At 38.8% G+C, this 14,210-nt stretch overlaps 3 protein-coding genes across 3 annotated transcripts; 2 read left to right on the top strand and 1 right to left on the bottom strand.

The window, feature by feature from the left end:
* The first annotated feature begins 436 nt into the window (after positions 1–436).
* LOC105225262 (patj homolog) lies at positions 437–3,734 on the top strand. The gene is made up of 2 exons (XM_011203652.4): positions 437–2,234; positions 2,289–3,734. The coding sequence occupies exons 1-2, from the start codon at positions 588–590 to the stop codon at positions 3,339–3,341; spliced, it is 2,700 nt and encodes an 899-aa protein (XP_011201954.2). The 5' UTR covers positions 437–587; the 3' UTR covers positions 3,342–3,734.
* A 52-nt stretch (positions 3,735–3,786) lies between these two features.
* On the bottom strand, positions 3,787–4,503 carry LOC105225263 (protein JTB). Its single transcript, XM_011203653.3, has 2 exons — positions 4,030–4,503; positions 3,787–3,965 (listed from the first exon to the last, which is right to left on the bottom strand). The coding sequence occupies exon 1, from the start codon at positions 4,501–4,503 to the stop codon at positions 4,039–4,041; it is 465 nt and encodes a 154-aa protein (XP_011201955.2). The 3' UTR covers positions 3,787–3,965; positions 4,030–4,038.
* Positions 4,504–4,784: 281 nt separating this feature from the next.
* On the top strand, positions 4,785–6,734 carry LOC105225261 (DNA polymerase epsilon subunit 2). Its single transcript, XM_011203651.4, has 2 exons — positions 4,785–5,664; positions 5,722–6,734. Exons 1-2 carry the CDS (start codon positions 4,962–4,964, stop codon positions 6,597–6,599), a joined length of 1,581 nt encoding a protein of 526 aa, XP_011201953.2. The 5' UTR covers positions 4,785–4,961; the 3' UTR covers positions 6,600–6,734.
* Positions 6,735–14,210: the final 7,476 nt, after the last annotated feature.

The following is a 14,210-nucleotide window of genomic DNA, read 5'->3' as shown; positions in this document are numbered from 1 at the left end:
AATTGAAAAGAGCAATGCAGAGGGAAAGGCTCACACGACAGTCGGGTCAACGGAACCGGATATTTTTATCCGGTCAAGGACTGTTAACTCGGCAGAATTCTACAACAGGAATGCGGCAACACCTATAAAATCATGTATGCAGCCACTTGTCATCATCCAACATCAATGCTTGCTATAAGCAACTTTGTACCTTATCATCATTTGTAGTTAAATGTCTCACCCATTATAACCATTATCGCTTTCTTTCAAACCTTTTTGATCAAAAATCGTACCTCTAAAACTAGGGTTACCCATAGAAGATGACTTACCACGGCGAATTCCCGTATAATTCGCCTTAAGTGATTTTTTTATACAAATATTTACGAATAATGGTACAAAGGTGAAAGAAAAAAACAAAGCAAATAGCTGGAAATGGCAATACTATTTCTATTAAAACTTGGCAGCACATGTTTAAATTTAATTAGCTAAGCAAAAGAAAAACGAAAAAAATTGGAAAATTTCTGTCCTATGAAAATTGTATAGATCAAAATCAAATATTTTCGTGTTATAATATTTTATTTGTGCTTGTACGGATATACAATACTACAATGCATTTGGGAGCGGACATCTCTAGTGCCCTGCAGCAAATCGAAGCTGTTAAGAAGGGCATCGATGAATCTGAAGATCCAAAATTGCAAATGCAAACTGCCGAGAGCCTTAAAACAATTTTAGATTTATTACAGGATCCAGTTTTTCGTACAATTGTTCACGTACAGGATTCCCTTTCCGAATTAAATGCTCAGTTAGCGCAACATCCATCAATGCTTCCCAATGATTTTGATATCGACGTGGCTGGAAATTTGGTGTTGAGTATTAACGGCGGTGATGTTATGTATGATTTTTCGTCTGCACCACTTTCTCCTCATTCGGGTCCAAGTAGTCCAGGGAGTGGACAACTTACACCTTCTGTATTGACGGGAGCAATCGAATCCGACGAACAAGGTCGTCCACATTCTCAAAATTCCAAAATAACAAGCGATCTTTTCGCTGCAGACTATGCCCAAATACAGGCCATTGAGTTGGTTAATGATGGTACTGGTCTTGGGTTCGGCATAATTGGTGCACGCACATCAGGTGTGACTGTGAAGACTATTTTACCAGGTGGGGTTGCAGATCGTGATGGACGCTTGCGTTCTGGAGATCATATTTTGCAAATCGGTGATGTAAACTTGCATGATATGGTGTCTGAGCAGGTGGCAGCAGTACTGCGGCAATCAGGTACGCACGTGCGCCTCGTAGTGGCGCGTCCTATGGAGCAGTCATCGCCTGGACAATTTACACTAGAACCTGGAAGTGCTATAGTACCCACGCGAGTTTTAGCGGATCCTGTGGAGTTAGAACGGTACTTAATTTCTACTGGTTATCCCGAGATATTCGGAGAAAGTTCTACTGCGTCTACGCCACAAACTACAACAGAAGATGAAAGATTTATTTACCGTTCGGATGATATTTCTAAACGTCCACCAATGGCAGTACCGACTATCGATTTAGTTGAATTTTTGGATTTACCCGAAACTGAGAAACTACAAGTTGAATTGACTAAAGACATGAATGGTCTTGGCATTACTATAGCTGGGTATGTCTGTGAAAAAGAAGAGCTTTCAGGTATATTTGTAAAGAGCGTTTCACCAGGATCTGCTGCGGATATGAGTGGACGTATTCGCGTTAATGATCGCATTATTGAGGTGGATGGTCAATCGTTGCAAGGTTTCTCGAATCACCAAGCGGTAGAGCTGCTCAAGAAATCAGGACAAGTAGTTAATTTACGCTTGGAGCGTTACTTACGTGGTCCAAAGTACGAACAATTGCAACAGGCTATTGCTGCCAATGATAAAATACCAAGTGTTCCGTCAACACCTTCAAGAGTTAATTTGCCTTCTCCCATTACTCCAGTCACATCACAACGAACATCGTCTGTGGCTAAAACACAATATTCGACACTCGTCGCAGAAGATTCGCATGACCTGTCTTTTGATGGTATTTCTAATTTGTCAGCAGCCACCGTCCCAGATTCATTTATGGCTGTCACGCCGGCAACTACTACGTCAATACCTACAACTACTTTAAGCAGTTTTGGATCGGGCAAAAAAATGATAGCAGTACGTGACTCCATTGATGGCACACCCAAAATTATTCCTACAGACGTTTCTATAGGTTCGATTGGCAAGTCTGAAAGTGAATTAACTGAAATAGAAGTAAGTAAAATTGTTAGTGGTTATTGATATTTCACTTAACTTTTGTATTTAAAGGAACCAATGCATGCTAAGAATTCAACATTAATTTCTCGGCACAAATACTATACTGATCCGGAGTTAACTCCAGATGTTGAACAGGAAATCATACGCAAATGGAAAAAGATTGTCGGTCCCGACGTTGATGTGATAGTTGCCCAGATTAAAAAGTTTGCAGTCGGTGGTTTAGGAATTTCTTTGGAAGGAACCGTTGATGTTGAGGGTGGACGTGAAGTTCGGCCTCACCATTATATCCGTTCAATATTGGCTGATGGCCCTGTTGGTGTAAACGGTGTTCTTCGATCTGGTGATGAATTATTGGAAGTGAATGGCGAACGTTTGCTTGGAATGAATCATTTGGAAGTAGTTGCTATACTCAAGGAGTTGCCACAAGATGTACGCATGGTCTGCGGCCGAGGCAAGAATGCTTTAATGCCATTTTCAGATGATACCTTAAAAAAATTGAGCAGCAATTTTGAGAATTTAATGCCGACTTCTGATCGTTTGGTGAAAGCCAAATCCGATGGCAGCTTGGCCACTGCAGGTTCGGTCAACGACGACTCGTTCAACAAGCTGAAATCTCGCTCACTAGAGCCACTTACAGGACTTGCAATGTGGTCGTCCGAGCCGCAGATAATAGAACTGGTCAAGGGCGATCGTGGTTTGGGCTTCTCCATACTAGACTACCAAGATCCGTTAGATCCAAACGACACGCTAATTGTTATAAGGTCTTTAGTGCCGGGTGGAGTAGCACAATTAGACGGTCGTCTTATACCCGGAGATCGTCTGTTATTTGTCAATTCTATTAATTTGGAAAATGCTTCTTTAGATCAAGCAGTTCAAGCACTAAAGGGTGCACCCAAAGGAGTAGTGCGTATAGGCGTAGCTAAACCGCTACCAATGACAGATAATTCTTTGAAGAGCGGAAATGGCAACAGCGTGGATTCGAAATGCGAAGACTCTTCAATGGATTCGAGCGGAATGGTGGGCAGTGAAAATGTCTCTATGCAGCTAAGCAATGCCTCCACAATGATTGTTGAGCCGGATTTAATTCCAGATTGGCGGAAATAACTTATTCATGTAAAAAAGAGCCAAGGAAAGATATCGAAGAGCAATATCAACTTATACCAAGCTATTGAAGCACCTTCTATGCACTCAAATTAATTCATTGAAAGTTGCAAACTGTTATCCTAGAATAGGTTACAAAAACATTACTCGTACGTCGGAAGTAGAGAATATCGAATTTTTGTGTTCGAACGTATTATGTTATGGACGAAATGTCTCTTTAAATTTATTTTATTCGAAAATGTTAATTGAACTATACTTAATTTACAATCTTACTTATTCTTATATAACCTAGAATGCATTCCATTTAGTAAATTTATAGTTAGCATCCCTTTTGGAAGCTTTTATATTATTATTATACAAATATATGTGCACACATTTACATAAACACCACAAAAACATATTTCTATTCACTTAAATAAAAGTTTAAATTTAATATAGAATACCGTAATTAACCATTTTTAAGATGATATCGTTATTAATTTTAATCAAGAATAAGGAAGTAGCATTCTTAAAATTTAATCAGTATTACGTTCGTAACAAATTATTCTTAATACACTTAACTTATCGTTAAAATCTCATAACTTTAATACATACACATTCATATCCCAGTAGCCTAAAGCTGCATTACTGAAATGTGTAAAACGTCAGTTGTTATTAGAATTTGAGTTCGGAGTTTCAATCGTAGACAAACCTCTTAATGTTATTGCATGCGATTCAATTGTCGTTCAATTTTTAAATGCGTTCTTCGTGATAATATTCGATCTCTGGCATATGAAACCAGGTAGCTAAGTGAGCCTATACAGAAGCATGTAATCTCAAATTTAATGAAATTACGCTGGTCGATAAGCGCGACACGATCACAGCTACGCGTCACAGTTTCTCCACTTTTACAACGTAGAACTTCCTTGTAGTGCGTGTGTATGCATACACCAAGGCTTTTGCTTACAATATCAAATTCGGTGCACGGATGACATTCCTGTATGACACTATATTCTTCGCGCTGCCAGCATGTGGAATTGTTTTCGATGACGAACTGCTGAGCTCGCGAGCGTCGAGTATTCTCACTGTCAGGAAAACGCGACTCGATAATGAGAACTATAACTGTTGCAGCCACTAATAGGCTGAGCCCTAGTAGCATGTGACGCCTTTGACAAGTTTCCAACATTTTAAGAGTTAACAAATATCTCGCCAAAAGTTGTGAATCTTTCGTATAAATTGTTTAATATGCAATTTTCTTTGCTTTTGTATGCAATCATATGTATATAAAACAGCTGTGAAACAGTGCTGACAAATTGGAAAAGTAGTGATGTCCATTTATAAATAGAAAATCAATTTCTTTAAATACACAACATTTACTGAAACAAATTTATTTAAATTTGTATTTATATTACATACTACTGGCTTTGATTTGATAGTAAATTAATAAAGCATTCTGTAATAAATTAAAAAGTATACTTTGTATATTAACTTATAAAAGCTCAGGTTATCGTTTTGGTCGCACTTTTTCCTCATATTTTTGGCGCCACTTTCTTGAATGTAAATATTAAACCTTTTGTCTGAACACATTAATTTTATAATTCACATAACTTAAAACAGATTCAATATTGAAAAGTATTCAACAAAATGGATGATATAACGAAGCTTAAAAGAAAAATAACAAGTTCCTTCAAACTAAGCGGATTTCTTATACGGTCTGAAAATAGTGCTTATTTGGCGGAGCAACTTCTTCCATTCGATGATGGAGAACGTGAAAAATGGTTGACTGTTATCACTGAAAACTTGCAAGGTCAACGTTTACAGACGACACAAGTGGAGCGAGGAGCTCTGGAAAAAGCTATCAATGAAATAAATCGTGTAGGTTTGGACGAGGGTGAGACAATTTTTTCGGTTATCGATGCGTTCAAAGTGCCACGCTACCACTACAATGCACAAAACAAAAAATTCGAGCCAAATAAGAATTTACGCACCATATTGACACGTCCAGCTTTAAAAGCAGGACATGTGCGAGAGAGATATGCAATGTTACTGCAAAAGACATTGCGTCACGAGTTGTTTGCTCCAGCTATAATACAGGGAGGAATTTCAGTAGAGTCCCAAGTGAAAAAATTCAAATTGCAATATGCAGAGAACTTGCTTGCAACATCATCGGTAAAAGAAGCAGTTATACTCGGTCTATTGACACAGCTGAAAGAAGGAAAATTTTACATAGAAGATCCTACGGGTAGTATTGAATTGGACTTAAGTGGAACACGTTTCCACTCTGGTTTCTTTTGTGAGGGATGTTTCGTCTTAGCTGAAGGTTCATACAATAATGGCATCCTTAAAGGTCAGTATGCTGAACGATAATTTAAATAATGTTTGTATTAAACTTATTTGATTGCAGTTGATGGCTTAGGGTTTCCACCTGCGGAGGCAGCGACTAGTTCCAGGGCATTTTTTGGTACACAAAATAGTTGGGGTGGAGAATCGGTGAAGTTACTAAAATATTCCACACGCCTACAAGAGCTGGAAAGTACAAATACTGAGGCTACACTTGTTTTTCTGTCAGATATTCGTCTAGACAACCCAGTAGTTTTAGACAGATTGCGTATGTTATTTGTGGGTTATGATTCATGCCCACCTGTTGCTATAGTCCTAATGGGACCATTCGCTGCGTCAAATAGCAATTACCATTCATTATCTCAAAATTTAACTGCACTGGGCTCATTAGCGGCTGGATGCGATCAGTTGAAAAAGCAAACGGATTTGATAATTATTCCTTCTTGTGAAGACCCAACAGCTCCAAATATTTTGCCGCGTGCCTCACTACCTGAAACGCTCGCAACTGGTTTGCGTAAAGCATGGCCACGGACAATTTTAGCAACTAACCCTTGTCGGCTGCAGTATTGTACACAACAAATTGTCGTTTGTCGATTGGATTTAATGGCAAAGTTCTGCCGCAACACGCTACACTTCCCGCCTGACACAGATAATATCGAACAACATTTCGCGCGTACCTTGATATGTCAAAATCATTTAACGCCTATACACCCGATTGCTATGCCCGTGCATTGGGATTTTGATTCAGCTTTGTGGTTGTACCCATTGCCCGATTTGGTTGTTATTGGCGATTCATGCCAAAGTTTCTCAACAACACAACATGGTTGCACGGTGCTTAACACAGGATCTTTTGTGAAATCTAAATTTGCTTTTAAAGTTTATATACCGGCGAGCCGCACAATTGAAGATTCAGAAATACCAGATGATATGACAATGGAATGAAAATTTCTGTTTTTTTCTTGATAATTTTAAGCGTAATTGTATTTATGTATATTATATTTGCTTATGCGTTAATTTTTACTGATATAATAAATGTTGCTAGATTTTATTTAAGAGTTCACAAAATATCTGGGAGATATAATACTAAAAACATAGTATTTTGATTTAAATTTTGTACCCTGAACAAGTCATATTCCATATTCCAATGAACTTCACCCTGAAGGAAATGTCGGAGACCCTATAATATACATATGTACATACATATATGTATGTATATTTTGTTCTTAATCTTCACTTTGTTTACTTCGGTTTCGGTAATCAGAGGGTTTAAGATGAGTAGCTGATTAGTCCTCTGCATCCGAGCCTAGTTCCGGGGCTGCTGGTTTCGCCTTTAGGCAGGCAATGGCGTAGGAATTTTCTCCTCGCAGGTGCTAAGGTTATACCGGCTTTTCTCGGTAGTCAGAGCGTCGTTTGTAGTGAACAGGGGGTACCGCGCGAAGGTGAGGTTGACGTTTGGGAGGGATAGGCTATATATTCGCATCACCAACCCCATTTGCCCATTTTTGGTATTAGCTAAATGGGACAACCGTCTGAAGACTGCTGTGCAGTCAATCAGCTGTTGTTCGGGAATTTCCGGCTCTATGTTGCAGAAGTAGCCAAAATTTGTTTCTTGGGATGGATATTGATTGAATTTTTGTATCAGTTGAGGTTAGCAAATTGCCTTGGTCTTGTTGCAAATAATTCTCTCAACCTTCGGAGCAGCTTATTTATGGTATGAGGACTAACACACCGACTTATAGCAAAAACTTCTGCTTGGAAGATGCTCGAAAAATTTTCCACAGGTAGGGAGAGTTTGGTAAGTGGTTCTGCGAATCCTGCACCAACTCCCTCCGACATTTTTGGGCCGCCAGTGTACTACTTGATTGTGTTATCCTTTAGCAATAGAACGAGCGTGTAACCATTCCATTTAGCCTTACTCCCAATGGTAGCTTTAGTCTTCCTAGTGAAGTTCACCATTTTGGTAATACTCTCCGAAGAAGAGTCGGTGGTATTTCAACACTGAGGGTTTTCATTTGCTGGTGCGAGATTATAAAAAAATTCTGCCAAACCTTACTGCAGTCATTGAAAGCGTTTGGCGTTTGAAATGTTTGGCTAATTGATTGATTACTAGGTGAAACCGTCGGAGACGTACGCATTCCACCCGACGCGCAGATGGAGCCAAGTCCTTACAGCTTCGATAGTTGAAGTCCTACCGAAGTCCGCGATGCTTTTGAAGGCCAAGCCATCGCCCTATACGTAATAATCGGTATCACGATCATGGTGAGACCTTGATAATTCTTGGCTTGCAGCCCTATGATTTACCGCGTATGAGGTGATGGATATTTACTCTTCTGGGTGAAGGAGTTTGGAAATGTGGAACTTAAGCAGTAGCAAGAACCATCGAACTTTGAAATAGTACGACTGATTGCTGATCCCTCAGATAATTCACGGTCCACCTCTTTAGCCATAGAGGAAGCGTACATTATTCGAAGCTATTTCAGCTGGCAGTTTATATTGCACCTTTCAACTGACAAGACCGGCGAATGCGCGTAAGTTATCTTACTTCGTGGCCTGAATCAAAAGCCACGCCGGCTGCTGCAAATCGATTACGCTGGTCAGAAAAAATTAAAATTTTTTCTCACTGCTTTCACGTCGTATATCTCGTACAGGTCATCGTTCCATCGACTGCCGTATTCACTGTTGCCAATGCGCCGAGAACCATAAATCTTCAACATAACCTTTTACTCAAAAACTAGTAACGCCGACTCATCAGTGGTTGTCTTCGTCCATGTTTGAAACAATAAAAATTCTAATAAATTATATCATTTTTTATTTGAGAAAAAATTACTGAAAAAATGCCGTATTTTACCCCAGGAAACCCATGTAGACCCTTAACGCTATTTGCAATATGACGAGTTCGAAGTAGTGACTGTCAACAGTGAGACCAAAACGCGGAAGTGACGACTGTTTGTTTGAGGACAGGAGATATAGTATTTTTTGCTCTCATTCACTACCAGACCCATTAGCTTCGCAGCCTTATCCAGTCTAGAGAAAGCAGAACTAACGGTGTGGTAAAGTTATTGGTTCTCCAGATTGGGCGAAACAGCTTCGTCTCCGCGCGCCCCACGCCCGAAAAAAGCTCGCATGAGCAAGTCGAAGGTGAAAACGATGATTATTGCTTTCTTTGATAGCCGTGGAATCGTCCACGAAGAACTTGTTCCACCGGGGAAAACTGTCTACTATTGCCAAGTACTCGAAACATTGCCAAAACAAGTCAACAGAGTGCGCCCAGACATCGCTCGTAACTGGATCCTTCATCATGTCAACGCGCCACGCCGCCCTCAGCGTGTCCCAGTATTTGGCCTCTACGAGGGCTGTCCGAAAAATAACCGACCTCAACGTGAAGCTAGCGGCACATCTGAAAAAAAAGTTTCTACTTCAAATTGTGCATATTATAATAGCTACTCGCCAAAATTTCAGAAATTTATCTTGCGCAATTATCTGTTGACAGTCGTTTTTGTGAGTCTATTTCGGTGATTTCCCCAAAATGGAAAAAGTTGAATATCGAACTGTAATTAAATTTTTATTTTTGAAAGGCAATACGCCTTCACAAATCAAAGATGAGTTGGACTCTGTGTATGGTGACTCTGCACCATCGTTTACCACCGTAAAATTTTGGGCAGCTGAATTTAAACGTGGTCGCAGGAGCTTGGATGATGATAAACGTCCTGGGCGTCCAAAAACTGTAACCATTAACGATAACATCGCTAAAGTTCATCAATTAGGGAAATAGCTGAGGTTATGAAGATGTCAAAAGAAACTGTTTGTCACATATTAAACCAAGATTTGGGCATGAGAAAGCTGTCCGCGCGTTGGGTGCCGCGTTTGCTTACGCCAGACCACAAACGTGCGCGCATGAACATTTCCAGCGCTCTGTTGGCTCAGTTTAGAGGCAATAAGACCGAGTTTTGGCGCCGATTGATAACTGTAGACGAAACTTGGATTCATCATTATACGCCCGAAACAAAAAACCAATCTAAACAGTGGATTTAAAAGGGGGAACCTGCCCCAAAAAAATCTTCGGCTGGGAAAGTGATGGCGAGTGTTTTTTGGGACATCCATGGAATTATTTATCGACTATCTTGAAAAAGGAAAAACTATAACAGGAGCATACTGCGCATCATTATTGGACAAGCTAAAGGAAGAAATTTCGAAAAATCGGCCACATTTGCAAATAAAGAAAGTCTTGTTCCACCAAGACAACTCACCATCTCACACCTCAACACTCGCCATGGCGAAAATCCACGAATTGCGGTTCGAACTGCTTGACCTTCCACCTTATTCACCGGATCTAGCACCAAGCGACTTTTTTTTTGTTTCCTCAACTTAAAACTGCGCTCGGCGGCCAGAGATTTTCGTCAAATGAGGAGGCAATTTTGCAGACAAAGACGCCAAGTACTATTTGGAAGGGTTGCAGAGATGGGAGCATCGCTGGGAGAAGTGTGTGGAGTTACAAGGTGACTATGTAGAAAAATAAAAAAAATAATTTTGAAAAAGTCGCGTGCATCATGGTTAGGTCGGTTATTTATCGGACAGCCCTCGTAAAGGGAACGCCATGTTGCAACAGCCGCCTTATTCGCCCGACATCTCACCTTGCGACTTATTTTGTTTCCTAAAACAAAATCGGTGGTCAAAGGAATCCATTTTGAGACGATTACGGGTATCCAGGCGGCCGTGACGAGGGTACTCGCTGACATTCCAGTCGAAGCGTTCCAGAAATGTTACGAAGCATGGAAAACGCGCTGGAATCGCTGTATAGCTGCCCTACGGGACTACTTTGAAGGCAGAGTTGTAGAATAATTTTCAAATATTGTATATGGATTTTATGGAATCAGTCTCATTACTTAACTGTCATACCTCGTAATTGACTCCAAATTATAATTTTTGAAATTATACATTACACATACACAGTTACATACTTTTCATTCGCAAATTCTATTTGAAAGTTATTATTTTTTTTCCTTTTCTGACGCCTTGGTGAAGGGGAATATTTAAAGCGCTACTCATATGTTTTTTGCTTAAACCCCAAAAATATTGCCTCTTTATTTCGTCACTCTGTTCGCTCTGGCCGAGGCATGTGTTGTTTGTGATAAGAATAGGAAGTCGTACCAAAATCATCAACGAGTATTAGCAGGGCCATCATCATCATCATCGTGCGCATCCTTATTGTCGGCATCAGTAAACAAATAAAGTTGTTGGTGAATGTGTGCTCACTATCAGAGCGCTCGGCATCGGTAACATTGTCACAGCATGTGTTCCATAGCAGGCAAACAGTATGTGGAAACGTTGTAAAGAAGCATCTTAACGCGAGTTGAACGCACCGCGCAATCTGTTACGGTTCCAAGCGAGCGAAAGAAATGGCAGCGACACCACATTTCTACATACTTTCTGGTAGGAAGAGTTTACCCAGGCAACACAAGCTTCTGAAAGATAAAAGCTCTGTTTATTTGTGATTTTTCTTTATAGTACTCGTATATACATACGTATACTATATAAAAACAATAATAATAGACTATGTCATGTAATTGAAGACGAACGAATTTATAACTGGATATTTCTTCTCTTCTTACACTCACAGATAAAAAAAAAAAATAATTTCGAACATATAGTATATTCTAAATTAAACAAGTTAATCAATTAAAGGAAAATATATAACTTTGAAGTATAATACTTATTTATATATGTATGTATCTACATATTTTTAAACAATAAATTTATGAGAAACATGCTTGCATGGTTTTTAATATACCTTTGTGCAGTTAATAGCATAATAGTTTCTGAAATTCTTATAAATATATGATATTTGTTTGTCACAACGCATTGGTTTACTGGTATACAATAGACAACGTTCTGAACTCAAACTTTTTCCAGCTGGAGTTGCATAGAACCTATTATTTTTTATGACCTAAAGCCGATTTAGAAAAATATTGTTTCGTCAGTTGCACATGGCATATAGCGCAACCAAGCTATGTCTATGACACACATTCGTAGTTATGTATATGTATGCATGTATATATGTACATATACATATATACAAGTATATTCTGTCTAACCCAGAAGGTTGTTAAATATAGCAGTAATTTTTAATGACAAATACAAAACTCTTTAATAATAATATTTCCGTAATATATTTATTAAAGTTTCGGTCAGGCCAAATGCTATTTAGGACAATTTCTGAGAAGAAGTAAATACATTAAAAAAAAATAAATATAATGGGTGTATAATGGGGTAAATCTACTCCGAAACAACGTTTGAAAATCGAGCGAATTTCTTACCAAACATTCTGTCGAACAACAGCCCAGCAGAGTCAGTAATTCGAGGAACATTGGATAGGTTTCGCACCAATTTTGCTCTATTGAACAATGCGAATCTTCATAGACGGCCTACAGTATGCGCAAAAAATGCTATTTCTGCTGTGGAGCAGAGTATCGAAATAGATCCTTAGTGCTTACAAAATACAGCTCATGTAAAAAATGAAGGCAGACTATACCATAAAGTCAACGAAAATCATTTTATTGAAGGAAACTTTAGTGAAAGCATTATCTCGTGTCGTGGGTCTGTGGCTGGGCCTCCAAGGTCGTGTGATTTAATATCTTTGGAAAATTGTGGCGTTGTGCGAAGTCGCTTGTAAATAACGCAAATAAGTGAGACCTTCGAACAGAAAATTATGGAGAATTAAGAATAAGTTCGAGCCAACTATATTAGAAAAGTGATAGAAGTTTGAACTGACCATCTCTTATAGTATTAATATTAATCAGAATATGGTCAAAGCTTAATGCGATTTCGTTTAATCGGTTTAAAGTTATTGGCCTCAAAGTAAAGACATCTCTGCTCAGTTTATTTATTTATTCACTATAGAAAAAAAGTAAATTTGTTGTATTTGTGGTCCGTTATCGATTTCTCAAGAATAAATTAAGAGATTTAGTTAACATTATACAAATGTGAGCAAAAAATATTCACTAGTGTTTAGCATACGCTTTTCTCAAGTACAAAAATACAACCGGCGATTTTTACGATTAGTGAAATTATTCAACAAATAAATTCCATAAAATTTTGTGTTCGGAATCAAATTTCTGGTGCCGAAACGTCCAGAAAGTAAAAATGACCTTCAGTGATAATTGTTTGTCGCGAAAATTTTTTTTGATTGGTGCAATTATTCAAAGAGCATCGAGAACTCGTTCACGACGAACCATGTGCAGGAAGGCCATCAACAACGACCAATGATCAACACGTCAATAAAATAAAGAATTTGGTGCTTGAAAATCGACGATTAACATCACATCACATCACGTCGTCAGAGTCACCTAAACACTGGCAAGACAGGGTGCCTGCTTTATTTATATAGTGCTAGCTGGCAGCTCACGTCTCCTGAAGTCATCTTGTAACTTTCAAATCACATCACATCACGTCGTCAGAGTCACCTAAACACTGGCAAGACAGGGTGCCTGCTTTATTTATATAGAGCAAGATTTCCGAAAATCACGTAATGACTTCCAATTCACTTCATATACAGGCGCAGCCACGTATATTGCTTACTTACTGTGAAATCAGTGAAAATTACAAAACTTTTTTCACCACCAGTCACCAGCATGTGATGATACGTACCATATTATTACTGGCGATGAGTCTTGGATCTATGCTTGCGACCCGGAAAAAAAACACGTCAAAGCAGGTCAAACGTCAAGGTTATGTTGAGAGCTTTCTGCGATTATCGTGGTGTGGGCATTGCGATTTCCTTCCGACCGGCCAGACTGCCGCTGTTACCGTATTTAGCTCCGTGTGACTTCTGACTATTCATCAAACTTTAACGACTGTTCCGGGGAAACCGTTTTGAGTCCATTGAAGACATTAAGCGTGAATCACTACGCACGTTTAAGGACATTCCGGAAATTGACTTTAACAACTGTTTCGAAAAGTTGGCACAAATGTATTGGGACCCAGGGGATTTCTTTGAAACAACATTGATTCAACAATTTGCAGAGGAATGCTTTTCCACTATCGTCGACGACGCTCTGTTGTAACGCTTTCCCTTATTTCTGTACATTTATTCCTTAAGGTTATAGGCGCAAATTTGTATCTTTATATCGATCACAAAAAAATTAATAAATATATGTATACACTATACTATCCAACCATGGCACAAATGACATTAAACGAAACGCATACAAATTTAAAAAGACAAATAAGTACTTTTTATTACGATTATGATTATTTCAGTTTTAATCGCTCCATATTCGAAGCACAACAAATATTTACATATACATATGTATAAGTAAGTCACAATGCTGATGCGACAAACTCTATGAATATCTAAGTACATATTTGCATATTTTATTTTTAAATATGTTTAACAAATATTCCGTTATATAAAAAAAATTATGGCAGTGTAAACGCAAAGCGACTGCGAGCATTAGAAGTGCCGAGTGGCGTTTTAGAGGAAACCGCAAGGCGATGGCAAATAAAATATTTAAATGAGTAATTCGGAAGAAAGAGTACTTAGCGCCATACCACGAT

Source organism: Bactrocera dorsalis, chromosome 5 (genome assembly GCF_023373825.1).
Source record: "Bactrocera dorsalis isolate Fly_Bdor chromosome 5, ASM2337382v1, whole genome shotgun sequence".
In the NCBI taxonomy this organism is placed as follows: Eukaryota; Metazoa; Arthropoda; class Insecta; order Diptera; family Tephritidae; genus Bactrocera; species Bactrocera dorsalis.
Note: the sequence above shows the minus strand (reverse complement) of the source record. Positions and strands in the feature narration are given on the sequence as shown.